General features: G+C 43.2%; 1 protein-coding gene across 7 annotated transcripts in view; it reads left to right on the forward strand.

Moving 5' to 3' along the window:
• TACC1 (transforming acidic coiled-coil containing protein 1) overlaps positions 1–27,273 on the forward strand; it is an 88,996-nt gene that overhangs the window by 19,924 nt on the left and 41,799 nt on the right. For 2 of the 7 annotated variants that reach the window (XM_028124027.2, XM_028124028.2), the window contains exons 1-2: positions 10,036–10,577; positions 11,538–11,653. The exons of 1 other annotated variant lie outside the window; for it this stretch is intronic. In XM_028124027.2, the coding sequence (XP_027979828.1) occupies positions 10,417–10,577; positions 11,538–11,653 (277 nt within the window). In that variant the 5' untranslated portion in view covers positions 10,036–10,416. Of the gene's footprint in view, positions 1–10,035; positions 10,578–11,537; positions 11,654–27,273 lie in introns of those variants that run through there. 4 more of the 7 variants (XM_028124033.2, XM_028124034.2, XM_028124029.2 and 1 more) reach the window with 2 other exon arrangements.

Genomic DNA, 27,273 nt, shown 5'->3' on the forward strand with positions numbered 1-27,273 from the left:
CAAAAACAAAAACAAAACATCACCCCAAAGTCGTACCTGCTACCTGGCTCACCTCCCCCAGGCCAGAACTAAGTCACAAGACCATGCCTGCCTGCAGAAAGGGCAGGGAAATGTGGCCTCTACTGGGTGGCCATGTGCCCAGTGGAAGCTCAGGGGGCTCTTTTACCAGAAGAGATAAGGAAATAATGGCCATGGGAGGAAGTTAGACTCTGCTGTGGTGGTTGTGGAAGTCCAAAGAATAAGGGTGCAGAAGGCACACGATGCTAGAGACGTGTTACAGTTTTTTTTTTTAAATCATAATTAAAATGTATGTGTGTGTGTGTTTACACTTGTACAGAAGCAATAGAACCATGAGTTATGCTTCACACTTTGTATAGGAGATAACTTTTGACATTTTTTTTTTTTAAGATTTTATTTATTTGACAGAGAGAGAGATAGCGAGAGAGGGAATGCTAGCAGGGGGAGTGGAAGAGGGAGAAGCAGGCTTCCCATGGAGCAGGGAGCCTGATGCAGTGCTCGATCCCAGGGATCATGGGATCATGACCTGAGCTGAAGGCAGACGCTTAATGACTGAGCCACCCAGGCACCCCAACTTTTGACATTTTTATCAAGCTTCCAACAGTTAAAATTTTTCATTGCCTTTTGGAAGATAGAGGAGGGCAATGTGACCCCTTCCTTCAGTATATCCATATTTTCACTCACCAAGTTGAGGCTTTGCTGGACACTCCAGAGCCACAAGGATCTCTTTTGCCCTCTGGGCACAGTTGAATTTACCATGAAGCAAATGCAGCTTAAAGTTCAGGACCCCTCACTTGGATAGGCCCCCTCCAGGGTCTCCAGAAGGGCCCTAGCATTGTATTCACAAGGTCCTTTTGTAGTTTTCTTAGAGAGCTCCCTAGATTCTTAAGCTTCCTGCTGCACAGAACCAGGCCTCGGCAACGTGTGCCATGCCTCCATCTGCCACTGAGCCCCACCACTGATTCCACTTTTTCCCAGATGGGAAGAGGTTCCCACCTAGTATAGTAGTTCTCCTTTACCCACCAGAGATAAACCCCCAGTGGGTGCCTAAACCACGGATAGTACCAAATCCTGTATACACTATGTTTTTTCCTATACATACCTATGATTTGGTTTAATTTATCTATTAGGTACAGTAAGAGATTAACAACAATAATTAACCATAAAATAGAACTATTATAACACCATCCTGTAATGAAAGTTATTGAATGTGGTCTTTCTTTCAAAATGTCTTATTGTACTGCACTCATCCTTTTTCTTGTGATGATGTGAGATGGTAAAATGCCTACTTGATGAGAAGAATCAAGGTGAACGAGGTCCACATTGGGACCCAGCTTTAGGCTGCTCTTGACCTTCTGACAGTGTGTGAGGAGAATCATCCGCATCCAGACCCTGGCTGATCGCAGGGAACTGAAATTACAAAAAGGGACATGGCGGATAAGGGAGGACTTCTGGAGTCTGGGGTACCTCATCAACATGGTTTCTTGGAAGAAACCACTCTAAAAGGGAAGTACCCCAAAAGGAGAGCATCCCAAAGAGACATTAGAACTGATTTTTTTTGCCTCTTCCACATAAAGTGCACCTTTGATATCCTGGCCCAATTTTGTATGTCCTTGCTCATGTGTATCAGTAGGAAGTCCCTGGGAAAACTCTTTCTGATGGCACCTTGGCTCCCCAGGCACATGCCTCCTTGGAATGAGGGTGTCACTTAGATTAGACCACAGGCTGCCCACTAGTACCCATGGCCCCACCGTGCTGCCTGTCATCCAAGCTTGCCACTTCTTGTGTTGATCTCTGGCAGGTTTGGGTTCTCCGTGTAAGGGCCCTTCTGGTTAGAACTTCCCTGTAACTGTTGGAGGAAGAGAACCTGTTGGTTCCACTTTCAGATTCAGAAATTAATCTTTAATCAGCCTAAAGCATTGTTTCTGGGGTGGAACTTGATGGTATATGGGGACAAGTTGGGGAGAGATGGGTACAAATATACAACACATAATTTTGCGTATAATTTCAGAGAGGTCACAATCTTCTGAAACCCCTCTTGCTAGCCCCTACTGTACAAGTTGAAAATGTAGTCAGTTTGACCTGTTTTTTTTAAAAAAAGGCCATACTAATACCTTTCTCATAATAATACCCTCCAATACTGTGGGGCTAAAGGGTGGGGATTAGAGGAGATAATTCACGTAAAGAGCGCTTAGCATAGTGTCTGACACATAGTAAGCGGTTATAATTGCTCATTTCTGCTGAGGTTTTGATGATCTTGACGATTTTCATGAGTTCCTTAGATAATAACAATATTAGCTTTTGGTTGCTATTATTTTCCCCAGCCTGTCGTTTGCCTTTTAATATGAAGGCAAACATTTATTAGCTTTACTCTTCTTATGTAGCCAAATCTGCAATCTTTATTTTGTGTGTGATTTCATTAATTACTGGAAAGATTGGACAGTCATCCTTCTGACAGAGCTTTGACAGATTCTGCTGCTTCTGGATTGTTTTCTCCCCATGGCTTGATTCTTATTATTTAGCATTCTAATCCATCTGGAATTTATCTTGGTATATGCTCTGGGGTAGGGGTTTAACTTAATCTTCTTCTCTGTTGCCAACCACTTATTCCCCAACCACTTATTAAATAACCTTCCCCTCCCCACTATATTATAGCATCTTCTTTATCATATAATACATTCCTATGTTTTGTAAGTGTCTTTTTCTTGGCTTTCCATTCTGTTTCACAGAAAAAGGATATGCCTATTTTGGCATCAATGTGTCTTAATATCTTGTAGACCTAATCCCCTTCTCGACGCTCTTTTTTTTTAAAGAATCTAAAATATACTCACTTGTTTATTTTTCTAAATAAACTTTTGGAAAATATTGACAAATCCCAAGGAAAAAATCCTAGGAATTTTGATTGAAATTACATTAGATTTATTAATTAATTGGGTAGTATTGCCATTTTTATTTTTTTTTAAAGATTTTATTTATTTATTTGAGAGAGAGATAGCACGAGAGGGAAGAGGGTCAGAGGGAGAAGCAGACTCCCTGCTGAGCAGGGAGCCCGATGCGGGACTTGATCCCGGGACTCCAGGATCATGACCTGAGCCAAAGGCAGTCGCTTAACCAACTGAGCCACCCAGGCGCCCCGTATTGCCATCTTTAAATACTTAGTTTTACCAACTTGAAATGTTGTAATGTCTTTTCGCTTATTCAGCTAGTTGGTTAGCTGATATTTATTAGTGATGAAAATGAGCAATGTGTTAACATTTGTAGTTTTAAAACAATTTTAACATACTTAAAAAGGACAGGTTTCCCTTTTCCCCACTTTGTACTATAACAGAGCAGTTAAAGGACATATTTTCCTTCAATTTTTACACACATGTGGTTTCAGAACCCAAACACAGGAAGATTAGCAGTCACAAAGAATTACTGTCATGAAATCCCCCCCAAGTGAGGATTTAAGTAGAGTGGGTGTCCCAGTTATTTTGGAAATCTTTTTGTGGTTTTATTCTTTCTCTGGGTGGACATTGCCCGCCCCCTAACTCTCCCTCCTAACCACTCCCCCCATCTCTGCTGTCCTTTCCAATTGTCATCCCAATCTGTTATCTTCCAAGTTCTTAGTGACAATATTTCATAAATTGAAAATGGGGTCATGTATTTATAAATAGAATGGGTAGAATATTTGCTCTCAGGATGATCTCAGAAAACCTGGGTCATGTGATCAGTGTTGCTCTAGTGTTCCAGGTGTACTATTTGGAAATTTATTCCAGAGGTAGAATAGAGGAGAGGGAATAAAATGGCTGCAGGAGAAGGAGTATTATTCTATTTCAATTTCCTAAATTCTTTCATCCTCTTTAACTCAAGCCTTAGGTTCTACCCACTGTCTAAACATGGTAAATGTTGATCTCTCAAATTTGGAGTAATAGTCATTATTAGAAACTTAAATTCATAGACAACTGAGAAAGGGTTTCAGATGGTTTTCTTGTCTGAGGCTTAACATGTAATGCTGCCTGATTCAGAGGGCCCACTTTTCTTAATGCTAATCTGCTGAAAAGGAATATAAGTTCAACAGAAAAATACAAGGGCGCCTGGGTGGCTCACTCGTTAAGCGTCTGCCTTCAGCTCAGGTCATGGTCCCAGGGTCCCGGGATGGAGCCCCGCATCGGTCTCCCTGTTCAGCGGGGAGCCTGCTTCTCCCTACCGCCCCTCTGCCTGCTTGTGCGTTCTCTCTCGCTCTCTCTCTCTCTCAAATAAACAAAACCTTAAAATAAAAAATAGAACACAAAATGTGCTAAATCAATAACAATAATTTTACAAGGTCGTCTACCTGCTTAACAGGCTCTGTAATTGTAGTAACGTTGTTTAGCTGGAAAAACCACTTATGTCTCCTGGAATGGAAGATATTTCTAAATTTAAAGATAGTTCACTGCTTTAATTGGATCTTTTGTGTTTATTTTTGGCTTGTTTCCAACTTTGGATTTGTGGTCGTTGGTGGGAAGAATTAGAGATAATATTTTCCTCACTTAGCATGAACAGACTGACCTATTTCTGTTTCTGTCCTTCCTACTCAACAACTATTTCTCTAATACTCCTACATCCCAGGGTAGAGTTAAAGTGAACTCTCTCATAAAGTCAATAAACATACAGTCATGGTATCTGATGGGGATGGGAGAGAACTTCACAGAACTGGCTCTTAAATGACACTAGTCCAGTGTAAGTATCATAAAATAGATTTATTTTTTTTCCCACCTCCCACTGATAGCCGACACAGTATAACTCCGCTATGTGGCAGTTCTGCTGTAAGTCTGATCTTAATCCAGGCTGAATGGCATACCTTCTGGGTAAGTCAAACTTTACTTTTGTGATATAGAACAAAATAAATCAGAGGGTCGGCCTGACAAGAATTGTTCACCAGAGCAAAGCCTGGACAAGGGTCTCTGAGCAGGCCCTCGGTGGGGAGCTTGGCCAAGTCTTTAAAGGATGCGGTCTAGATCCCTTTTAATCTTTCTGGAAAGAGTTAATACTCTGAAAGAGTATTAACCATGGACATAAATCTGGCTCTTCTCTTAAAAAATTAGAAAGGAGGTTCTCTTTATGATATAATTTTCAGTGCAAATGCATTGTACAAATTCTGATATGGGTGTGTTTGGGTAGTGGAGGGAAGACTGTAATTCTACAGGCGATTATAGCCTATAGGTAAGAATAACATCTGATCTCACAAGGTTCGGACTGTAATGTTAACATATTTGAATAGGTCAGATGCCCTTATTGGCCATGTTGTCTTGTGCAGACATCGGCACGTTGTTGCCTGGTTAGACTGAGGTTGGCCAGGAAAGCAGGCCTTCTGCTGGCGGGGGGGAGGGTGGTGCGGGGGGAGCTAGGGATTCTTACCTGTGGCTTTCATGCCAGGTAAGCAGGAAGTGGGGACTGCAGCAGCAGTCTATTGAGGAGTGTCTAGCTGGCGGAATGGCAAGCTACCCAGTGGCTTCGAGGACATTCTGTTTTCTTCCAGTCTGATATAGCGCCAAAGGTACCCACAGACAAGCATTCTCGATTCAGTCTCGGCGTCAATTAGCTGTATGACTTCAGACAGGTGGTTGTCCTTTCTGCTTCAGCTACCTCACCTGCAAACTGAGAATGAGAAGACCTGCCCCACTACTGGAGAGAATGATTATATGGATTGGATGAAACTTTATTGATAATAAGGTACTGTTAAGTCATTATGTCTTAGGGACCTCCCGAGGCCGTTTAGCTTGGTTTAGGGATCAGGGTGATGGAGTAACCAACGCGGGGAATGCCCCATTGTATCTTGGAAACCTCATCCCATGAACAGATGGCTCTCAAAAAAGCAGGGTTGGGGGACTGGGAGACGTTCTGCGGAGGTTCCACTGAGGCACATCAACCGAGTTGCTGTACTCCGGACCAGTGCTTTTCCTACACGCTTCAGAGCTGCCCAGCCACTTCGGTGACATCATCCATCTGGCATGTAATCTTAGTTGAATTCCATGTATCTCTTGCTCACCAGATTCCTAAATTGTGAGAATATGGATACATTGACGGGCTTGTCTGCCTGCCTGCCTGACCTTTCGGTTTTCTCTGTGGCTGCTTCAGCCCCTATCCCCTCGTGCCATCCTGCCCCCCCCCCCCCCCCCCCCCGCGCCTTGCCTCCTCCACTCCCACCATCTCAGAGCAGAAGCTTTCTCATCTTACTGGCTGTCGGAAACTCGGTTTCCTCAGCAGTTGGTTTTCCTGTCGTCCCCCTGTAAAAGTGTTCCCATCACGCTTGGATTGTTTACAGCGCTGATGCTTTCCAAACAAGTGGAGTGAAAGCTAAAGACACAAATTCCAGTTCTTCTTCTTTACCCTCTGGGGCAGAGGCTGTCTCTAGGTAATTTGGGGCAGGGAAATGCGGTTCTCTGGGTCTCCCAATCTTGACTCCTTCCCTCCCATCTCCCAGGTTGCTACCAGAATGATCTTTCTAAATGGAAATGTTACTTACTTGCTCAAAGCTTGATGACTCCCCTCTGCCCATCCAGATTCCCTGGGCCCCTGGGCACACTGATGGCTTTGTTTTGGCCCAGCACCATGTTGGCCTCCACAAATTAAATTAGTAAGAACATTAAAGATTGGAAGATGTCTTATAAAATCCACAATTTGAGTTTCTCTTGGAAGGTTGTTAGATGGCAATGCTGGGCACCAGGAACTGGGCAGGGCTGCCTCTTAGCCACAGCAGGCTTCTCCAGATGGCACACCTACTGCTACGGCCTCGTCACTCCCTTACGTTACCTAGGGAGGTTCTGGTGTTTGCTCCCCCCATTACAGGATCAAGTTCAACTTGAGTTAAAATCAACTTTTTACCAGGTATATGGGATCCATACCAATTAGGCCCCAACTACATCTGCCCCCAACTCCTGCCCCATCCCTACAGGCTTTTCTAGAATAGCTTTGCTATGAAGTGGTTAGTTGTTTGCCTGTTTGAGTTTGCTTACCCTTTCATTTTATTTTATTTTGTTATTTTTTTAACTGAAGAGACCCATCTTGCAGATCCCTCTGGAGCACCCATTACAGGCAAGGGTGTGCCTGGCTTGGCCACACCACAATTATGGGGTGTTTCAAGGGAGTTACATTTCATATTTTCATGGCGTATTGATCCAAAGCTGCTGTGAAGGGCAAGAAGCAGAGGAGGGAAGAGAACAGATGGGGCCCTTTCTGTGCTTTCGGTCATTTCCAAAACAAATACATTTCATTTGGCTACGTGGTCATGTGTTTGCAGACATTCTGCTCTGTGATGCTGAGGACATAGCAAAATGGTTTACCTTGGTTAGGATATCTGTTTTCAAACATTGCCCATTCTTTCCCAGAATTACAGGAAAATTGATATATCAGCCTCGTTACTTGAACTTCTAGGCAATAAAATAAATTCAAGCTATTGAGTAATTACTTCCTTTATTGTTGTTCACATTAAGTCCAGGAGCTTGCCGAGGAGTGATGTTCAGAAACCTGGGCACTTGCTTCTCCAGTTTCAAGAAATTGCTGTATAGGTCAGGTTTTATCTTACTGGGGCCATTACTTACTCCAGGTTCCACACTGTGCTGGTTCCCAAACTTGATTCCCCCAGGAGGAGTCAGGCTTTAGGAATTTATGTCATCCTAGCCAAACTCATAAGATCTATTACTAAACTAGAATATTCCTTTCCTTTTCATTTACTGAACACCTACTAAGTGTGTAGCCCTGTCCTAATGTCTGGAGAAACAAAAATAAATCACAAATATGATGTGGTCTCTACCATTTAGAAGCTTATGGTATAGAAGTGGGACAGATATGTAAGTAAATACATTATATATCATGTGCTAAGGGTAGGGTGACCTTATATCTTGGGGACATCCTGGTTTATACCTGCTGTCTGGTATAACTATTAATAGTTCTGCCTTTCAAACCATCTGAGGGCCACAGTAAAGGTTTCTGTTAACGTTTGGGGTATGGAGTTGGTAGATGGGGGAGAAATCAGCCTGTTTTTCCAGGGTAGACTCTTGAGCTGGGTGATGAAGGAAGTTTGGGCAGTCAAGGTCTGGGAGCTCAATGTGCAAGGAGGAGGGGAACGTGCAAAACTCTGGAGACAAAACGGAAATTGTTCCGGAAGCAGCAATTAGTCAGTCCAAGCTAGTCATTGTTTCCCAAATTTATCCTGTGAAAAAAATTCCCCAAGATACTTGGTAAAAATACAGATTTCCAGGTCCTGCTGGTAATCTGGATTAGTATTTTTAAAGAAGCATCCCAGATAATTCTGGGACATATTGAAAGTTCAGAACCAATTCTCTACTGATTATGGCAAGGAATACAAAAGGCTGGGAGTAAAGAGGAGCAAGAACAGCAAGACTAGAGCACAAGTCACCTATTAGTCAGATGGGATGACCCCAGGTGGGAAAACCCGCAGAGGTAGAACTAGTTGGGAGACATTTACAGTAGACCTGTGAAAAATGGACAGTGTGGGAACTATATGTCAGCTACAGTGGGGATGCAGAGGAATGAAAAGATTAAGAGAACTACTCAGGAGGAAGAATGAACAGGACCTAGGATATGCCAGTTACTGATTTACATAGGTAATATTTCCAGGCAACAAAACATTTGTGTGAAATCCAGGAACCTAAGGGACCTTACAACCTCAAGTTTTAAATGGTGAGCCATAAACCTAAAAATACAAAGAATTGGATAATGTGATGTATTTCATGTGGACATTAAAAAAAAAATGACTCCTGCTTACTTCCCATTGTTGTAATCTCCAGAACAGTCAGGACAGTTGTGTTTATCTCTGGAAAGGAGCTGGATGAATTCTAAAGCATCCTGACACACCCAACCCTTTTATCTAGACTTCAGGCAAACCTCTGCCCTTCTGTTAGGGTAAGACTACTTGCCATGCCTTATCTTGCCTTATTTTTGCTTCTGTTTTTGTTATCGAATGTGTGAGACAGTCATGACTCCTCAGCAGTACCAACCCCTTTCAGGGCAGATGGTCGGCCTGGTGCAGTTTCAGCATGACTTTGTTCCTAAATTCTGGAGCTGCCCTTTCTGTAAGAACCTGAAGTCACCTCACAGATTCACCGCAACTCTGGGAAATTACAATAGGACGAGAAGCGCCCTATCCAGGCAAGGAGATCGTGAAGCCTGGTGTTTGTGGTTTGTGGCAGCCGGCTTCCTTGGTGCATTGGAAATTGAGGCGAGCGATCCCTATATGGAAAATGAAGAAAATCCGAGGAAAGCTCTGCTATTTTCCTCTGCCTTCCAACATAAAGAGGGTTTTTATTTTGAAGGCTGCCTTCACCGGGACTGTTGGCATACTTCTGAAGCAGCAAACGAAGTCAGAAAGCAGAGACTTAGAAGTTATGAAGAGAAAGCCTCAAAAAAGGAGAATGGGAAACCGATCAGGCTATAATTTCACAGGGTAATTTGGCACCGTTTAGCAGAGACCTGGCCCCAGAGTGTCCACGAGTGCGGTTTGGGGAGGGACAAACCATCTACAGTTCCAGTGCTTGGCTACTCTTGTAGCATTGCTGAGGAATTTCCAAATCCTGGGAGTGACAGGGTCGGAGGTGAACAGGCTGAAATCTTCCACGCTGTCAATGTCAGGGAGGGGGAGAAACATCAGGCAACAGCGACCTCAAAGTTTGTGGGTTTTTTTTTTTTTTAAATAAGAGGCTTCACTTCTGTGCGGTCCAATGTCACAACGTCATTAAGTCACAGTAGCAAAATGAGAAAATAAGGGAAGGAGGAAATGTCCAGCGTGCACGGACCCAGAAAATGGATCTTCCCTGCTCCTACCGCTGACGGAGCAACTGTTGGGGGGCGCCTGGGTGCTCTGCCCGCCGGAGTCGCAGCGGGGCAGCCCCCTTCCCGCAGTCCGGGCGCGACCAGAGTGGCGCCGCGGCGGGGGGATCGGGCGGGCGCGCCGAGGACTTCAAAGGCCCGGCGCTGTCGCCGCCCCCGCCTGCGCGCGCGAATAGTACGGTCCAAGGGGGCGGCTCCTGGGGCGCGGCTCCCGCGGCAGCTGATGCGCGCCCCGCCGGCTGGGAGGCGGGAGCCAGAGACCCAGAGACCCCGAGACCTGAGCCGCCCGGCGCCGCGGGCCGGGGCCCTGAGGAGGCCCCAGGAGAGACATCTTCCCGGCGGGAGTCGCCGGCGCGGGGGTGGCCGCGGCCGCACCGTTCGGAAAGGAGGACGAGGAGGAAGCTGCGCTGCCTGCCGGCCGAGAGGAAGCGCTCCACCCGGGCCCCCGACGGCGCTCGTTTAACCACATCCGCGCCTCCGCTGGAAACGCTTACAGGCGCCTGTCACCCGTTCCCTCCATTTTGAAAGGGAAAAAAGGCTCTCCCCCTTCCCCTACTCTTAGGACCTGGAGCCGGAGGAGCCGCGCTCATGGCGTTCAGCCCTTGGCAGATCCTGTCCCCAGTGCAGTGGGCGAAATGGACCTGGTCCGCGGTGCGCGGCGGGGGCGCCGGAGAGGACGAGGCCGGAGGGCCAGAGGGCGACCCCGAGGAGGAGGACTCGCAAGCCGAGACCAAATCCTTGAGTTTCAGGCAAGTACACGCATCCCTGCCGAGATGCAGACGTGCTGCCATCCATCCATCTGCGGCTCATTCTGTGTGCGTGTGTGTGGTCGCTCACCCGCGTAACCATTATCATGGCAATGCCTGCGTCCCTACCCGAAACCGGGTCCCCGCTGTGCATTCGAAAGTTCAGGATGTTCTGTCTGGTATTACCTTCCCCCCGTTTCAGTATGAGCTTTCAGAACCTAACCCAGAATCTGCAGTCTTTCCGCATCCCGGTCTGCTTCAGTCACTTTCCCTTAAGCTTCGAGCCCCCAGCCCCCGCCCCTACACACACACAGTGTCATTGATCACACCCGGTCGAACTTGGGGCCCTCCGTGTGGGGGAAGAAGTCGCTCCCAGGCCCTCCTGGTGTCCCTCTGTGTCCCGAAAATGCAGCCTTGGTAAAGAAGGTCGCGTGATGACAGGCCCCTGGCAGCTGGTGAGAAATGGTGGTCTTTGCTGAGCTGTCACCGAGTGATTGAGGAAGGCAGGTGACAGTATTCTCAGCTTGGGGCCGAGTGAGTTCCAAACAGGTAGAGGCCTGCCTAAGAAAAAGGCATCATGGCGAGAGCTGACTTAATTTTTAGGAGGAGGGGCAATCTTAATTTTTAAGCCTATGAAAAAGGGTTCTTGTTAGAAAAGGAGTCTGTTGAAAAGCGCTTTTGGGGGGATATCAGAAGAAAGGATGACCTCAAAAATAAATGGTGCTGGAGAAAAGCTCTGGAGGTTAGAGGAATATCAGGGAGACAGGATGCCAGGCAGGAGGCCGAGGAGGGCCCAGCGAGAAAACCCCATGGTGAGCTCCCACAGGCCAGTCCCTGCTGAGGACTAGTGAGTTGTAAAGTTAGGCAAAAATGCTGGACTTTAGCCTTTGTCGATATATAGACTGTAAAAGGTGTCGGAAGTACCGTTGAAAGTGGTAATTCCTCATTTTTCCCCCTTGGCAGCTCGGATTCTGAAGGTAATTTTGAGACCCCTGAAGCTGAAACACCAATCAGATCGCCTCTCAAGGAATCCTGTGATTCATCCGTAGGATTGGCAGGACGGGGGGCCAAAACCCAAGGTAAAGAAAGACTTTCATTTTCTGTCTCTTTTGTTTTAAAGTTTTGAAAATGTAAATGAGGGAAGGAAGAGTGTTAACTTAGGGCCATTTAAAAAGCTTTGGATTGAGTACTTACAAGAAAGGAGCTGTTTTAAAGCTCCTGCCTTATTTGAACTGTTTTTGTTTGTTCTATAGCAATGTGGTGGTCAGAGGCTTTCTTCCTAAGTAGTTTGTACATTTGCAGGATGAGATTATCAAACATTCCTGCTGGGCCCTTCCCCTCAGCCCCCCAAAAACAAAAATGTGTGTGGTAATGCAGAGGTAGAGGGAGGTAATGTTTAAATTTGGCTTTGGATAGCTCTCAGGCTAAGTCACTTTCTCCAGGGGTGTGTGTAGCTGAAGACAAAATTATAGGTAAGAGTTGATTATTTAGATAGGAAGGAATCTTAAGCTGTTTTAAAATTGTTTACCTCTCCCCTCATCTACATAGGAATGGTGGTGAGCTTCACAGTCTACCTAAGAAAACCTGGCACAGAAAAAAAACCTAGCCCCCCTCAGAGCTCAACCTTGAGCCTGCCCTTCATCTACAAAAGCTTATGTTGTTTTCGTTTAATTAGTAGAAACCTTTTTTGTCACACAGCCAGTTTTGAGTAAAATTTCACCTGTCCTGGTAGAATCTGTCTATCCACGCAATAGAGTGCGCTCTGATTCAGCAGTGAAAAAGTCTTGCTCTCACTGAGCTAACATTATGGAGAGAGAGGGATCTTTTAAAGGTTAAGCAAGATACATACATCAGCTTGTCTTACGTATTATGGAGAAAAATAAAGCCGTGGAAGGAGGAATAGGGTGTGTGGGGTGGGGATAAGAGATGCTGAAGGGTAATTAGGCGGAGCCTTGCCTGTAAGGGAACTTGAGCAGAGCCCTGAGGGAAGATTGAGGGAACAGCCTTGCAGATTGTTGGGGTGGGAACCCTTTCAGCAGAGTGAATGGTTTATCTGCAAAGGCCTAAAGCAGGACCAGCCTGGGATGGAGTGAGGCCCTGCGGTGGGAGGGTTTTGAGGACCAGTGAAGAGGCCAGGGTGACTTGAGTGGAGTGACTAGGGAAGGAACAGTAGGAGCTGAAGTTAGCCAGATACAGGGAAGTCTGGAACATTTTGTTAATGGTTTAAAATGACAGAAATGTATTCTCTCACAGATTTGGCGGCTAGAAGTCCGAAATCAAGGTGTCAGCAGAGCCACAGAGCCATGTTCCCTCCAAAGCTTCTAGGGAACAGTCCTTTCTTGTCTTCTCTAGCTTCTGGTGGTTGCTAGTAATTCTTGGTGTTCCTTGGTTTGTGGCAGCATAACTTCAGTCTCTGCCTCCTTCATTACATGACAGGCTGCTCCCTGTGTGTCTCTGTGCCTTCACGTGACATTCTTTTAAGAACACCAGTCAGTGGGGGGCGCCTGGGTGGCTCAGTTGGTTAAGCAACTGCATTCAGCTCAGGTCATGATCCTGGAGTCCTGGGAAAGAGTCCCACATCGGGCTCCCTGCTCAGCCGGGAGTCTGCTTCTCCCTCTGACCCTCCCCCCTCTCATGCTCTCTCTCTCATTCTCTCTCTCAAATAAATAAATAAATAAATAAACTCTTAAAAAAAAAAAAAGAACACCAGCCAGTGGATATAGGGACCCTTCTAATCCGGTATGATCTCATTTTAACTTGATTACATATGCAAAGGTACTATTTCCAAATAAGGTCACATTCACAGGTATGGGGAGTTAGGAATTCAACATACCTTTTTTTTTTTTTTTTTTAAGAGAGAGCGTGCTAGAGGGGGGAAGGGGCAGAGAGAGGAGAGAGAGAATCTTAAGCAGACTCCACGGCCAGCACAGAGCCCCACACACAGGGCTCTCTCTTGCCACCCTGAGATTATGACCTGAGCTGAAATCAAGACACTTAACCAACTGAGCCACCCAGGCGCTTCTCAGCATATCTTTTTGAGGGACACAGTTTAACCCACAAGAGAGGGCTTTGAGCAGAGCCATCATGCTTTGAAGTCCTTTATCAAAGGCTACCTGGCTGCTGTCTGGAGAAGGGACTCTTTAGCATAGATGTCCTTTTTGAGTGCTTTCTCTTTTCCAGTGTCTGTCACTGTCACCCTGTGATGGCGCCAGCTTTCAGTTATCCTGTTAACTAGTTTTTGACCTGATGATAACTTTTTTCTACTAATAGTTACCGTATTTTATGGCTTCGTAACTTCCTCACAGGTTGCTTGGGGAAGTCAGGTGCTCTGTGGTAGACTTCATGAGGGAGCTGGAATTATTGTTGAAATGATTCCAGCTTTTTGAGATTTGATTTTGCTTTGAATTGGGAGCTTCATACTGCGCTTCCCCTGCTGAGAATTCGGCCATATTCCCAACTCAACCCTGGGTTGCTTTTCACCATTGTTTTTGGAAGAGACCTGCATGGGTTGGACAGGCACGTTATGTATCCAAGCGCTCGGTGTGTGGCACTTAGTTTCTTTACAGCACGGAAGATAAGATGCACTTGTGCTTCATAGTTTCCCTTTTCCTCTCTTAAGATTGGCAGATTAGAAAGGAGATTTGAAACCTGGTAAGAATTATTTTGAAGCTTTCCCATCAAATTTAAATAATGCTCACCAGACATGTTAAGTAGCTACTTGAAAGTCTCTTTGAATTGCTATCAGCTTGGGCAGCCCCTTCCTCACCATTCCATCAATTGGTAGTCTGATTCATCTTGACAAATTCTTTGCTAATTGCATAGAGGCCTGTATGGCTGGGGCCCCCAGAGTCATAGAGACCCAATCGTTTGGTCCTTCCTGTGCCACTGACTCTTTTTTACATGTTTTGGTAACTTCTAGCTCACACTCTTTCTCACTCTCCCTAAAAGGTTTCTTTTTAGAGTCACGGACCAGGGAAGCTCTGTGGAGTAGATCATGATTGAAGGCCTTGTCTTTGGCAGGGGATGGGGGGAGGGTGTACAATCTGGGAAATTACCACTCTGTATTAAGAAATCTTTCAATTTAGGGTCTTTAATAAGATGATTGCATATCAGCCTGGTAGTATCCTGCCTTTGAGAACTCCTTCTGCCCAACATGTATAAGGAGACTCTGTTAGTCCGGAGTCTTGTTGATGGCCTTGTTACACATACACAGTATGTATTTAGTACCAGAGCACAGGTCTGACCCGGAAAGGTATCAGTGGACAAAAATTCCTAGAGACTCATTGCATGTGGAAGTCTTTTAATTTCTGGGCTTGGATGGTCCTCTTACTCCTGGAATTGTTGATCATTTGGCTCCTGATGAAGTTAGTCTTTCATATTTCTGTGGTTTCAGGATGTGGTGGGGCAGCAGGTAGAGATTATGTAAGACTATATCTTCTGGAGGGATGATTTATGAGTTGTTAGTCAGGGGTTGGAGTTAACATATGTAAAAGATCCTGGCTTCCTGGTAAATAATGGCCCTCCACTGTATGGGCTGTATCCCATATCCCATACCCATGGCCCCCACCCCAAACTCCATGAATTCTTTGAACACAGGGAAACATTTGAAGTTAATTTTCCATGTCTATTTAAAGTTAATTTTCTTTTTATTGTAAGTTTTTTGGGGGAACTTACAGTATCTGAACTCTAATAATGTTTCTTTGAGACAGTTATATGCCATTCTAGGAATTAAACGGTAGATGAGGTTGTGGGGATTTTTTTAAGCCACAGGTTTCAGACTAACTGCTAAAATAAAACTTGAGCCCCAGAGGTTCCTTGAAAATACCAGAGTAGTGGCTGTAATATTTGGGCTGGTAATTCTGTGTTTTCTTTCTGCCTCCCTCAACAGAGAGTGTTTAAGCTCCTGCTGTTAACTGTTCTTTCTCTTTACTGGGGGATGATCAGTGAGGAGACATTACCAATCAGAGGACTTTTGAAGAAGGTGTGATCTCAAGTTCATCTTTTTTTTTTTTTTTTTTTTGGTGGCCTGTGCATTGTTTTAGACTTTAAAAGTGAATGTCCTCTGCTACTAGAAACCTCCTTACCACACACACACCTTCATTTAATTCTTGCTGAAGCTCTCATATGCCCTTGGAACAACTCGTGAAATCTACGCTGTTTGATGTGTTAATTAGATGCCTTAGTATTTCAAAGACATGGGATAGTCCTCCTGAATAGAAGGAAAGATAAACAGGATCAATTTGCAGATATTTACTGCTGGAGGCCTGGGGGGAATGCAGAGTTGCTTGTCGGCACACTTTTGGTAGTCTAGATCAGGAATCAGACTGTGGCTCAGAGACCAGATGTGGCCTGCTGCCTGCTGTGGCCGATTATTCTGCCTGGAAGCTAAGGATTATTTTTACATTTTTAAATGGTTGAAAAAAATTGTGCTGTGTGAATATTATATGAAATTCAAATTTTAGGGCCCATAAATAAAGTTTTATGGGACTGCAGCCACACTTGTTCACTTAGGGGTGTTGTCTAATATGGCTGCTTTCACACTAAATTAGCAAGGTTTTTCTGTTTGTTTTTAAGTGGGCTCCACACCCACTGTGGGGCTTGAACTCACAACCCTGAGATTTCAGAGTCATATGCTCTATCTACTGAGCCAGCCAGACACCCCTGAAATCACAAGGCTGAGTACTTGGAACGGAGACTGGCCAGCAAAAGCCTAAAATATGTACTCCTTGGATCTTGACAAAAATGTTTGCTGATCTAGATCCACACTTAAGACAATTTTGATAAAAATCTAAAGCTTAAGTAATTTGGGATAACTTTAAAGAAAGCGGCGAGGCTATCCATGATTAATTAACAATGAAGCCTGAGGCCAGGTCCATTAGTGTAGGCCTGTATGGTCAGATAAAGCTTTGGGATAAGACTGGTTTAGGCTGGCTATTTGTCTCCCTTGGAAAACACAAATGTCATTGGTCTGTCAGTACCTATTTTCAATTAACTAAAAGATCCAAGGAGTTATGAAAAAAGGAAATTAAGGAAGAATGAAGAGAGTTTGGGAATCATCTAATATAAGTATAAATATATAGACCTTAAACTTTTGCCTATTACGTGTTTTTTAATGGTTTTAATTTAATGGTTTTAATTTCATTTAATGGTTTTAATTGGGTGTTTCAGAATTTATTTGCCGGTTGATGTGGTATATTGTTGGTATATATTATAGGGTTGAAATGGTATATTTATTGGATTGTTTCAGACTGTACATATATTAAGACCTAGAATGCAAATCTTGTTAAAATGTAAGCCTTAGGTTTTTGATCCTAAGGTTTTGGGTTACATGTATAAGAAAATAGTATGTAGACATTTTTCATTAAGTATTTATTGAAGTGTTCCAGTCGAATCCATGTAGGGCTCTCCTAAGAATTTTAATTTAACATCCTCTCCCTGCCCCTACTACAGGGATTGCTTTATTAGAATTTCCTAGAAATAATGGGACTAATAAGGACCCTTAATGTTACCTAGTCCGATAGTTCAGCCCCTATGGTGCCTTCAACAATATCTGAAGCCATCCTATTCTTTTTTATTTTTATTTTTTATTTTTTGATGTAATTGGCTCTTTCACAGTTGAATTAAAATTTTTATATTATATTATTGTAAGATGTTTAAAGCTTGAAAACTTCAGCAGCATGGTACAGTTCTTTTTTTTTTTTTACCCCAGATAACGTTTTTAGCTGTCAACTTCGGAGGTTCCTACTAGTTAGTAAGTGTGATCAGAGCCATGTTTCTTTGTTGCTTTGTTTATACGAGTGTAAATGAGCCATGTGGAGCTTCTATATGGTGTTCTGCCCAAAGAGAAAGTTTCCTTGGGGAAAAAGTGTACTTTTTCCGGCAGACACCTCAGAAAGTGCAAAACCACACTATTTGAATAAAAAACTTAGGGGCAGGGGAAAAGTGTGCCTTCTGACAGTAAACATTTTAATAACTATAAAGCAGTATTTTTCTTTCAAAATGAATAGTAAATTCAAGATCTCCTTGAGAAATGTTGTAAGGATTAAACTCATTTCAGGGCGCCTGGGTGGCTCAGTTGGTTAAGCGACTGCCTTCGGCTCAGGTCATGATCCTGGAGTTCCGGGATCGAGTCCCGCATCGGGCTCCCTGCTCAGCGGGGGGTCTGCTTCTCCCTCTGACCCTCTTCCCTCTCATGCTCTGTCTCTCATTCTCTCTCTCTCAAATAAATAAATAAAATCTTTAAAAAAAAAGGTTTAAACTCATTTCAGACTTGTACTCCCCAGTTTGGGGCTTACCTGAGCATCAAACAAAGCGAGTTAGCTTACTTTGACAATTTCTGGTGGTTCAAGGCATCAGGTGTGTGTGTGTGTGTGTGTGTGTGTGTGTGTGTGTGTGTGTCGGGCTGAGGGCAACCCTTCCAAAATGATGTTGCTGCCATTTAATGTTCTGCTTAAAAAAAATGGATGTGGTTTAAAGCCATTTAAACAGTTAGGTTAAAGAGGACTTGTAGTGTCTTTTTCAATGGGGCAGTAACACTCTTCATAGGAAGTCCTGGCAGCATAAGCCATTTCGTCACAATCTCCCAACCTCGGGTCAGTGACAGGAAGATCCTGGCTTATCTCTCCAAAACAAAACAGCCGTCTTGGGTGGGGATGTGATAAATGAGGGTTGCTGAACTGCCTGAAAACTGTTTGCATTGGGCCTAGAAAGGGATTGCTGTTTGTAAGTTCAGGATCTCACCCTCACCTTTGCTTGTGCGAGAACCTAATTTTAGGAGTTTCCACAAACATGATCGGATCTCCAGGGGTTAGATTGCTAATGGCCAAATGGATATTTCATTATTTCACAAATGAAAAAACATAATCTGGCAGTTGCTGATCTCCAGCTTTCCCTACCATAAGACTCTCCCCTAGCCGACCGCCTGGCTTTCTGTGTCAGCTGAGTTTATTGAATGTATTGGAATCAAGTAGCCTTTTTTTTTTTCTTTTCAGCATCTTACTTGATTTTTAGAACAGTGATGCTGTGAGATAGGAAACATGTGATCTCCATTCCAAAGATTGGGAAATCAAGGCCAGCATCTTTATTGCTGGTAGTAGAGCGGGGTCTTAAATTCAGCTTTTAAGATCGCACATCCAGAACTTTATGGGACATATTATATTCCTTCCCCAGGGAATCCATGATTCTCTCTCTTCACTGATTGAAGAGAAAACTTATCAGAGGAAATAAAGGGGACAGAGTGTATGATGGAGGAAGAACCTCCTTTAAAGTATCCTATTAAGTGATAGTAATTTAAAACAAAAGTTCAATTGGGGATATATATTCCATTTATTAACTTGGCACGTATAATATGTAAAGTATAAAATGTACTTCAGGAATTTTGAATATCAGAAGTTTGCAGCAAAATTTAGACACAGAGCCAGAAGCAGGAAAGAAAAAAAGCATTACCAGGTAAGCAGCTCTGTTGAAAACATTTTGTGCCCTTAATGCTTAGCTTCAGCTCATCAGTGAGAAATTAAGAGGGAGGGGACATAGTCAGTAGCAGCTTTTGCTTTCTCTCTCCACCTGTGAGTCACATGTCAGTGAGAAGAGGCATGTGCACGGAAATGTATGCAGCCTCCTGGGACTCTGCATTTATTTTGGGATAGAAAGAGAAGTTTCTAAGAGGCCTGTATTAGTTATCTATTGCTGCATAACAAATTACTCCAAAACTTATTAGCAGCTTAGAAGTTAGAACAATAAATATTATTTCACACAGTTTTCAGAGGCCTGGAATTTGGGGAGCAGCTTAGCTGGGTGGTCTGGCTTAGGGTTACTTGGGAGATTGAGTCACAGTGTTGGCCAGGACTGTAGTCATCTGAGAGCTTGACTGGGGCTGGAAGAACTTATCCTCAGGTAGCTCACTCCTGCCTGGCAAGTTCTTTACCAGGTGGATGGACCTCTCTGTGTATGAGGTTGCTTGAGTATTCTTCCAGCACTGCAGCTGACTGGCCACAGAGCGGGTGATCCAAGAGAAAGATGGAAATTGTAATGTCTTTTATGACTTAGCCTCAGAAGTCACACTGTTATTTCCACAGTATCTTTTTGGTTACATGGGTCAGTCCAACAGCATCATTGCCAGGAGATGGGATTCATCTCACCTGATAAATGGCACCCTCATTGGGGGCCATCTTGGAGGCTGACTAGCATAAGACTGTTTTCTACTTTTTTAAAAAAACTTATACCAAAGGATATAATTTCAAAGATTTCCAACTTTTTTTATTGCTCTCTTCCTCTGGGGCCTCTTCGCTGCCTTCCTTTTGCCCTTTTCTTAGAGTGCAGGAGCAGAAGAGACGAGAGAAATCACATGGCCTTCAACCAGGGTCCCTGTCCTGTTGTGGAGGCATCTGTTGTGCCTGGTGAATCGGCTGCTGTTCCTGTCTGGAGCTCCTCTCTCTTCCCCTTTATCCTGCATCAGCCCCCAGGTCCTGTGTGGGCGGTTGCTACTTTGTGAGAGAGGCAGTTGGTATTTTGAATTCTCCAGTAATTATTTCTGAGGAGATGCACATTATGGTTGTTTGGCAGCAACGGGGTGAAGTTACACAATTTCACATCTCTGCAGAGGAGTCCCATCTGTTAGCACGTGCTCATTCTCTCTGCTCCTCTGCTGCAGGCTTTGGGGATGGAGGAAAAGTCCTACGGGGGGTGGGGGGAGCTTCTACAAGTTCTGTCTGGGGTGGGGGGTTTCTGATGTATTTGAAATGTCACCTCAAACAAATCCAGATGGTTCTGAAACTCTGGGGCATCTCAGGAGTGAGAAGAGAAGACATATTCATTGTTGGATGGGTTTCTGTGGAGAAGGTCTGGCTGTGTGGTGGGCAGACATTCATGATTGGGGGGCCCTCCCTCTTACCGTCTTGGCCTTCAGAGGACAGGGTTTGGGTCTCTTTTTAAGTAAAATAGCATAACATGCTGGTTTGGAGATTTGAAATATTTTCTTCATCCTTAGTATAAGCTTTTTCAGCTTATCAAGTGGCTTTCCAGATTATTCTTTACCTGTGGAGTCTTAAAATTTGCAGTGAGCCTCTGTCAGGAGTTAGAAGCTTATCTCAGGAGAAATGGCATCTGGCGTCTTAGCTCTTAACAAAAAACAACTAAACTTGCCCCTGCCCCCTTCCCTGTCCCTCCTAGCTCCTGAGTAATGCTTTATTTGGTTAAAAAAAAAAAAATTTTTTTTTTTTTTTGAGGGCAGGGAGAAGTTTGGACAGTTTGTTGCCATCTGGGTTTGGTCAGGGGTATGTGTGTGTAGAGGGGCGAGTGGGATGTTGGGTGTTGATATTTTTCTGCTTTAAGTAGTGACATCTTAAAGTTATGGCATACCTAAGAGGATGTTCTGCATTTTCCTGCCTTGACTCACCCACTTGGAATCCCCTCCTTATTCTCATGCTTCTGGGTGACCTGGGGCCCCAGTGGTTGTCAGGAGAATGTGAGCTTTGCAGCCAATATCCTGAGGTTCTACCCAGCATTCCTGGAAAAGGCCTGCTTGTACTGTTGTCCCTCCCCTGGGCAATACATCGTGTCCACTTCTACTCCATTTTTAAGGCTTATGCCCTTGACTAAGTGGCTGAGAATGTACATATATAAAATATATTTCAGCTTTGGGGTAATCAGGAGGACTGGGAATTCAGACGTGAAACTGAAAAAAAAAAAGAAAAAACCCTCGAATTTTGGACACTTGCCTAAATGCTAATATGTACCTTATTAACAGTCTTCTCAGGTCAGATCACTTTAGCAGGAAGGGGTGGCCCAAGTGCCACAATCACGGTTGTTTCCCTCCTGAAGCCCTGATTCAAAAACGGGGAGAGTAGGGGATGGGAGGGCAAGACCAAGCCGTACCTTTGAGGGACGAGAGCTCTTCAAAGGGAAAGGGTCAAATGAAGAACAACTGTTAATCTTTTTACAGCTGCTGGTTTAGTGCTGCACAGCCTTACCACTACTTAATGTACTTTTTCTGTATATAAAAGATAATCAGTTGAGAAGGAAGTCCTTTATGTGTCGGACATTGGCCCAGCAGTGGGCGGGCACTGATTGAATATCAGCTCTGCTTTGGGTGCTCCGGTTCTGCTTTGAGGACTAGGGCGTAAGGCCCCCACAGAGCGCAGTCTGGAGGAAGCTAGCTGGCTTCTGGTTCCCAGGCTTCTTGGCCTCCTTGGCTTCTCCAGAAGTGTTAGCAGCAAAGAGATAGTTTTAACAAGGGAATGTGTGAGGGAGGTCTTGGGAAGAAGGCAAACGTTAAAAATTAGCATTGAAAAAAACAACTTCCCCTCCCCAAACAAGAACAAAGCCAAAAGCGATTTTTTTTTTTTTTGAGCTTGCTAATTGTCCTGTCTCTAGGATGGTTCCTATATGCGCTGTATCTGTTGTAGGCGAGAGGAGTGATGTCATTTTTCACCTTTTTCTGTAAATAGAATCTCTAGCACATTGTAGGTTTCAAGAGAAATTTAAAATCCCAAGTTGATGTGATGGTGACACCTACCACCTCTCTGAAATATGTGTCCCTTCAAGTGATATGTATAAGAGACTGTTTAAACCATTTTCTGAAATGTAAGTCTGTGGTATAGTAGAACATTTTATTAGGAATTGCAGGACAGTGCTCCTGGCTCTGAGCCTTTGAGCTATATCCTTTTTTCTTTTTTAACAGTTTTATTGAGATCTAATTCACATGCCATACAGTTCACCCATTTTAAAGGTCTAGGATTCAATGATATTTAGTATATTAACAGAGTTGTACAGCTATTGCCTCCCTCCAATTTTTAGAACATTTTATCACCCCCAAAGAAACTCTGAACCCATTAGCGTTCCTTTGCCATTCCACCCCCTAGTCCTAGGCAACTGATAATCTACTTTGTGTCTCAATAGATTTGCTTATTCTGGACATTTTATATAAATAGAACTATACAGTCTATAGTCTTTTGTGACTTCCTCTGTTCACACCCATGTTGTAGCATGTATCAGTACTTCATTCATTTTTATTGTCAACTAGTAACTCCTACATGGATATGCCATATTTTGTTCAGTTGATGGACATTAGGGTTATTTCCACTTTGGGGCTATTGTGATTCATGCTGCTACGAACACTTCCTGTTCAGGTTTTTGTGTGGACATATGTGTTCATTTCTCTTGGGTATATACCTAGTGGAATTGCTGGGTCATATGGTAACTCTGTTTCTAACACTTTGAGGGACTGTCAAACTCTTTTCCAAAGTGGCTGCACCATTTTACATTCCTACCAAGAGTGTGTGAGGGTTTCAATTTCTCTACATCCTCACCAATACTTGTTATCTGTCTGATTTTAGCCATTTACTAGGTATGATAACGGGCCTCTCCTGGTTTTGATTTGCATTTCCCTAATATCCAACAGTGTTGAGCATCTTTTCATATACTCGTTGGCTGTTTGTTTGTATATCTTTAGCAGAATGTTTATACAGATTCTTTGTCTACTTTTTAACTGGGTTATTTATCTTTTTATATTGAGTTGTAAGAGTACTTTATTCTAGATACAAGTCCCCTATTTGATATGTGATTGTAAATAGTTCCTCCCTTTCTGGGGGTTGTCTTTTCACTTTTTTTTTTTTTTTAAGGGGCGAAGGGGCAGAGGGAGAGGGAGAGAGAGAATCTTAAGCAGGCTCCATGCCCAACACCAATTGATCTCATGACCCGAGCCAAAATCAGAGTTGGATGCCTAACTGACTGAGCCACCCAGGGGCCCCTCTTTTCACTTTTTTGATGGCATCATTTTATATGTAAAAGTTTTTAATTGTGATATTTAGTTTTCTACTTTTTCTTTTGTCCCTTGTGTCATATCCAAAAAGGCTTTGCCTTTTAACCCACGGTCACAAAGATTTACTCCTTTGTTTTCTTCTAAGAATTTTACAGTTTAAGCTCTTACATTTAGGTCTATGATTGATTTTGAGTTAATCTTTATATATGTTGTGAGGAAATGATGCAGCTTCTTTCTTTTGCATGTAGATGTCCAGTTAGTTTTCCCAGCACCATTTGTTGAAGACTGAATTAATTTTGTATCCTTGTACAAACCTTGTCAAAGATCAATTGATCATAGATGTAAGGGTTGGTTTCTGAACATTTAATTGTTTTATTGATCTATATACCTTTCCTTATGTTTATCCTACACTGTCTTGATTATGGTAGCTTTGTAGTAAGTTTTGAAATCAAGAAATATGAGTCCTCCAACTTTATTTTTTTGATTGTTTAGTTACTCTGGGTTCTTCGCATGTTGAATTTTAGGATCATCTTACTGATTTTTGCAAAGAAGCCAGCTGGGGTTTTCATACAGATTGTATTCAATCTGTAGATAAATTTGGGGAGTACTGTCATGTTATCAATATCAGATTTTCCAATTCATGAATATAGGATGTCTTTATTTAAGATTTTTAATTTCTTGAAATGATGTTTTATAGTTTTTAGAGTACAAGTCTCACCCTTCTTTTGTTATTTTTAAGTATTTTATTCTTTTTGATACTATGATAAATAGAATTGTTTTCTTAATTTCTTTTTTGGATTTTTTCATTTCATGTGTATAGAAATACAATTGATTTTTGCACATTGATCTTGTATTCTGCAGATTTGTTCAACTCATTAGTTATAATAGTTGCACATTTCATCTACAAATAGAGATAGTTTTTACTTTTTCCTTTCCAATCTAGATGCCTTTTATTTCTTTTCCTTGCCTAATTGACCTGGCTAGGCCTTCTCATATAATTTTGAATCGAAATAGCAAAAGCTGATACTCATGTCTTGTTCTTGATCTGAGAGGAAAGCATCAATCTTTTACCATTAAGTATGACATTAGTTGGGCGCCTGGGTGGCTCAGTTGGTTAAGCGACTGCCTTCAGCTCAGGTCATGATCCTGGAGTCCCGGGATCGAGTCCCACATCGGGCTCCCTGCTCAGCAGGGAGTCTGCTTCTCCCTCTGACCCTCTTCCCTCTCGTGCTCTCTATCTCTCATTCTCTCTCTCTCTAATAAATAAATTGAAAAAAAATTGAAAAAAAAAGTATGACATTAGTTGTAGGTTATCATAGTTGTTCTTTATCAAGTTGAGGAAGTTCCCTTCTGTGTGTAGTTAGTTGGGTGTTTTTGGTCATGAAAGGATGTTGGGTTTTGTCAAATTCTTTTTCTGTCTATGTTGAGATGATAATGTGTGTTTTGTCTTCCATTCTATTGCTATGATATATTACCCTAAATGATTTTCAGTTGTTAAACCAACCTTGCATTCCTCGGATAAGTCCCACTGTTCATGATGCACAATCCTTATGTGTTGATGGAATCAGTTTGATTGTATTTTGTTGAGGATTTTTGCTTCTATTTTCAATAGGAGATATTGGTCTGTAGTTTCTTTCTCTCTTGTGATAGCTTTGGGTTTGGTATCAGGGTAATACTGGCCTGATGGAATGAATTGGGGTGTTTTCCCCCTCATATTTTTCATAAGAGTTTGTGAGGAATTGATATTAATTCTTCTTTATTTTTTTAAAGATTTTATTTATTTATTTGAGAGAGAGAGAGCATGAGCCGGCAAAGGGGCAGAGGGAGAAGCAGACTCCCTGCTGAGCAGGGAGTCCAATGTGGGGCTTGATCCTGGGACTCCGGGATCACGACCTGAGCCGAAGGCAGACGCTTAACCAACTGAGCCACCCAGGCACCCAATATTAATTCTTCTTTAAATATTTGGTAGAGGGGCGCCTGGGTGGCTCAGTTGGTTAAGTGACTGCCTTCAGCTCAGGTCATGATCCTGGAGTCCCAGGATCGAGTCCCGCATTGGGCTCCCTGCTCAGCAGGGAGTCTGCTTCTCCCTCTGACCCTGCCCCCTCTCATGTGCTCGCTCTCTCTCTCTCATTCTCTCTCTCAAATAAATAAATAAAATCTTTAAAAAATAAATATTTGGTAGAATTCACCAATCTGATCCAAGTCTTTGTGTGTGTGTGTGTGTGTGTGTGTGTGTGTGTATGTACTTGTGTGTGTGGTGGGGGGAGTTTTTAATTTACCAGTTCATTCTCTGTCCCTGCTTTAGATCTATTCAGATTTTCCATTTCCTCTTGAGTCAGATTCAGTAGTTTGTGTCTTTCTAGGAATTTGTCTACTTTAAGTTATCTAACTTGTTAACATACAGTGTCTCATTTTTAAATGGAATTAATAAGCCCTGCTGTGCCTTTTTTACGGGGTTGATTTGAGGATCAAGTTAGGCAATGTTTTGAGGATCAAGTAAGTGTGAAGTATTTTATTTGTTCTAAATTCTTAGTTCTAGGAAAACATAACCATGTTTTACCACTGTTTGCAATTTAGAGTTTGTACTGTGTTCCTCCTTTGTCGGTTGCATTTCAGGGGGAATGATTGCTGCCCTTGTTACCAAAGGAAAATGAACTAAGTTTGGGTTCGAGGGGGGAATTGAAGTGATTTGGGGGCCTATTTCTGCCTGTTTCCTGAGGAGTAGTAGAACAAATAGATCCTACACTGTCAGGGTCAGAGGACATCAGTGCCCCATTAGGAAATCAGTTGTGGGCTCTGACCCATTCCCCTCTCAGCCAGCACTGAGAACAGCTGTTTACTTTCCTCTCTGAGGAAATGCTGAAGCTTGGTCCAGTCACTGATTTCCTAAGCTCTCCTGTAATCCATACCTTAGACGCACTGTATTTGTTCATCCCGCCTCCTCCCATCTTGTGTCTAAGTCAGTAATGAAGGTTCTCTTGGGGGCGCCTGGGTGGCTCAGTTGATTAAGTGTTCACCTCTTGATTTTGGCTCAGGCCATGATCTCAGGGTAGTGAGATTGGGCCCCCTGTCGGGCTCATTTGTGCTGGGCATGGAGTCTGCTTAAGAGTCTCTCTCCCCCCATCTCCCTCTACAGCCCCCCCCCACAAAGGGTTCTCTTAAAATGCAACTTAGCTTTTAAAAATAAAGAATTATTTCATTTAATGCTCTAGAAAGTTCTCATCTTTTCTGAATATGAAGGCAAATTCAAAGAGGGAGTCACTCCTTTAGAAAGGGAAGAGAAGTTGGTGATAAAAGAAACTGACACTCTAAAATCAGAAGTCCAGCAGCACTGGTGTTTTCTGTGTAAAACATGTGAGGTGGCCATCATATGAGAAGGTAGTAGTTTTTCCTTAACTGGATTGTAAGCCCCATGCACTTATCTTGTGGTCTCTTTATGCCTGGTACAGTGTATGCTGCAGGTCGTAAGGGCCTGTGCTTAGTTGGTTAGATGATTATCTTAGAAAATATTTTGTGATTTGATTTTAGGGCTTCAAGTCCTGATGAAGCAAATGGTTTAAATTAATTAGGGAGTGGTGACATTGAACATCTGGTTTGGATCTTTTTGTAGAATAGCTTAGTACTGCGGCTTATAGTCAGTTCCTGTTGTACATTTATAAAACTTCACTGTCATTGCTGGGCCTTCCAAATTTGTGTTGTTCTCTGCATATCATTTATGTGGCCCTGAGTAGCAAAGACCTGCATTTTGGTCTTGAGTTCAGAAATCCAGGCCAGGGCCTTGGTAACCAGGGGTCCTACTCTGTAGTTGCATAGATTGAGGCTTCCCAATTATGAGATGGGAGATTGTACAACTGTGGGATTATCTCCACCAATGAGGATAGACTAGAGCAGTAGGTAGGAATAGTTCCATGTATTTGAGATGTGTATCCCAACATGGTCATA

This window comes from Eumetopias jubatus, unplaced genomic scaffold, assembly GCF_037043125.1.
Source record: "Eumetopias jubatus isolate StellerSeaLion01/CBP00866 unplaced genomic scaffold, mEumJub1_p1.0 scaffold_2, whole genome shotgun sequence".
Lineage (NCBI taxonomy): Eukaryota > Metazoa > Chordata > Mammalia > Carnivora > Otariidae > Eumetopias > Eumetopias jubatus.